Source organism: Rattus rattus, chromosome 7 (genome assembly GCF_011064425.1).
Source record: "Rattus rattus isolate New Zealand chromosome 7, Rrattus_CSIRO_v1, whole genome shotgun sequence".
Classification (NCBI taxonomy): Eukaryota; Metazoa; Chordata; class Mammalia; order Rodentia; family Muridae; genus Rattus; species Rattus rattus.
In genome coordinates, this window is record NC_046160.1 from 47263649 (window position 1) to 47266441 (window position 2793).

At 41.2% G+C, this 2793-nt stretch overlaps 1 protein-coding gene across 1 annotated transcript; it reads right to left on the bottom strand.

Annotated features, from left to right (window-relative positions):
* Nucleotides 1-405: 405 nt before the first annotated feature.
* Nucleotides 406-811, bottom strand: LOC116905667 (40S ribosomal protein S20-like). The gene has a single exon (XM_032908651.1). The coding sequence runs from the start codon at nt 809-811 to the stop codon at nt 452-454; it is 360 nt and encodes a 119-aa protein (XP_032764542.1). The 3' UTR covers nt 406-451.
* Between the last annotated feature and the right edge of the window lie 1982 nt (nt 812-2793).

A 2793-nucleotide genomic window follows, 5' to 3' on the forward strand; every position in this document is an offset into this window, starting at 1 on the left:
GCTTCCTCTTTTCATGTTTTGTAATATCTTCAACAATCTCAAAGAAAAAAACAACAGGTTCAATTGTTCCCGCACATTGTGTCCTTCCTCTAAGCCACTTTCTCTTCCCATGTGGTACACATATAAACACAGAAACAAAATCCACCCTCAACTGTTCCCCTCTACTTAGACTTCTAAGTTTCTTATCTCAACAAGCCTACATATTAGGTGTGCCATGGGCTACAAAGACAGGTTTATCTCAGGACAAGAGGAAGCAAGATCCACACCTAGGCCACTGTCTCATTTTGTGTACAAAGATTTAAAGGATGCCGCTGTGTTGGTTACATTCGTGTTACTGTAACAAATGCCTGAGACAATTAACATATACAGAATAATGGTTTTAGAGCATTGTAGAGCTGCTGTATCTTTTTTTTTTTTTTAACAATTAAGTCAATTTATTTAAACAGTTGACTTAGGCATCTGCAATGGTGACTTCAATCTCCACTCCAGGCTCAATACTGATGGAAGTAATCTGCTTAACAATCTCTGAAGGACTGTGTAAGTCAATGAGTCGCTTGTGGATTCTCATCTGGAAACGATCCCACGTCTTGGAACCTTCACCACAAGGGGTTTTTCTGGTAGTGATTCTCAGTGTCTTGGTAGGCATGCGCACCGGTCCTTTCACTTTCAGATTCTTCTCCTTTGCGCCTCTGATCAAGTCCGCACAAACCTTTTCCAGCGACTTCACATTGCGGCTGGTGAGCGTGATTCGAATCTGGTGAATCGCCACTTCGGGCTCCACAGTAGTCTTCTCGGTATCTTTAAATGCCATGGCTGAGGCGTGACTTCCTGACCGACTTGTTCCTCAGCAGGAGCGAACAGCGGTGAGTCAGGACAGAGCAGACTGGACAAGGCTCCACAGCACGCACCACAGGTCTCGGAAAGAGAGCTGCTGTATCTTACAACCGGGGGCAAAGGATAGGACAACTTTGCCCATGAGATGGCCAACATGAAAAACAAAAAGAGCAAGAGAAGGGTCTTTCACTCCACTTCAGGGCCATATATCACTTCTAGGTCATTAGGACCTAAAACTTTCCATTAGCATGCACACCTCAAAATTTCTGCCGCTTTCTAAAAGCATCAACTTGGAGAAGAACGGCAAGCACATGAGCCTTTGGGAGCTGTGCACGTCCAGCCCACAGCAATAACTGTGCTTGCACATCTGCATTTATCTATTGGACCTTAGGTTCCATGCTAGGTGGTGGCAAAAAGAGACTGTATGGCCTAGAAAATATAAATTCTTCCCTACTGAAGAAAAATCTTGCCAATGCTTAAACACCAGCATTGTAAGGAGTCTTTACTGTGGTTTGAACTTGTGTTATTACTGCAATAGCAAACACCTTGAGTAGAAACATAAATCTCTTACCCCAAAACATAGATAAACTGTAGAATAAATTTGCTTTTACACTCCTTCTTAGAGCTTTGAAAGAAATAAGAGAACATCCAGATAGTTAAAAAAAAAACAACTTTATAAATAAGGTTAGTAAGAACGATCTCTCCAATAATGGTGCTGTTCTATCTGGATACCTATAAAGAGAAAAGACGTTTAACCTATAATTTGGCCACCAGGCTGCATGACTACCTCAGGGGTGCAGAGGTGGGTGTCTGAAGGCCTATGTGAGTTTGGACATTCAGGCCCAGAGCAAGGAGTAAAACAGTCCTACTTCTGCTGGTCTCTGGACAAGATTTTTGGAGTTTGGACACATCTGACTGGCTCCCAGAGCTGCATGGCTTCCAACTCCACCTATCCAGTTAAAAGTAGAGAAATCTAGACCACTTCCTCTATTACCCATATATGGTGGTTTGTATATACTTGGCCCAGGGAGTGGCAGGATTAGAAGGTGTAGCCTTGTTGGAATAGGTGTGTCGCCATGGGCATGGTCTTAAAACTCTCACCCTAGCTGTCTGGAAGTCAGTATTCTGGCAGCAGCCTTCAGATGAAGACATAGAAGTCTCAGCTACTCCTGTACCATGCCTGCCTGGATGCTGCCATGTTCCTGCTTGATGATATTGGACTGAACCTCTGAACCTGTAAGCCAGCCCTAACTAAACCTTGTCCTTATAGGAGTTGCCTTGGCCATGGTGTCTGTTCACATCTGAAAAATTTGAGCTTCTACTTTTAAAAGAATGAGGTTTGATCTTTACCTAAAACCATATATAAAAATTAGCTTTAAAATGGACTAAAATCTTGAATATATGACCTACAACCACAAAGCTCTTAGGAGACAATGTAGGACAGAAGTCTAGAAATGCAAGTTCTTGGATTTGACACAAAGAGGAAGACAAAAGGCTGGATGAATTATCTTTTACAAACATTTAAGCACTTTTTTTAACATCAAAACATTTTTCCAGCAGAGTAATAAAGCAACCTACAATAAAGCAAAATGTTGAAATCCAGAGTACATAAAGACCTCCTTCCTTTACACGTTCAAAATAAAATTATTGTTTTTAAAGTGCATTTTGGGTATAGATCATGTTTCAAAGTTCACAGTATATAAGCTAAACCATCAAAAGATATTTTTTTCAATAATACTCTTAAAAGAAAGAAACAGAAAGTGAAGGAAACCAATTTGGTAGACAGAGGTCTTAGACATTTACCACCCCACCCCAAATACACAAATAACCAACAAATACATGAAAAAGAACATGACATCTTCAATCTATAGCATCTCGCAAAACCAACTATAATCAGGTACCAGTTGTCAGCATGGTGTTACATGACCACAAGCTGACGCCTGAAGTTCCAGACCAGCC

What these genes read in the sequence shown, in the direction of transcription:
- LOC116905667 (XM_032908651.1), bottom strand. Translation starts at nt 811, where the DNA reads ATGGCATTTAAAGATACCGAGAAGACTACTGTGGAGCCCGAAGTGGCG.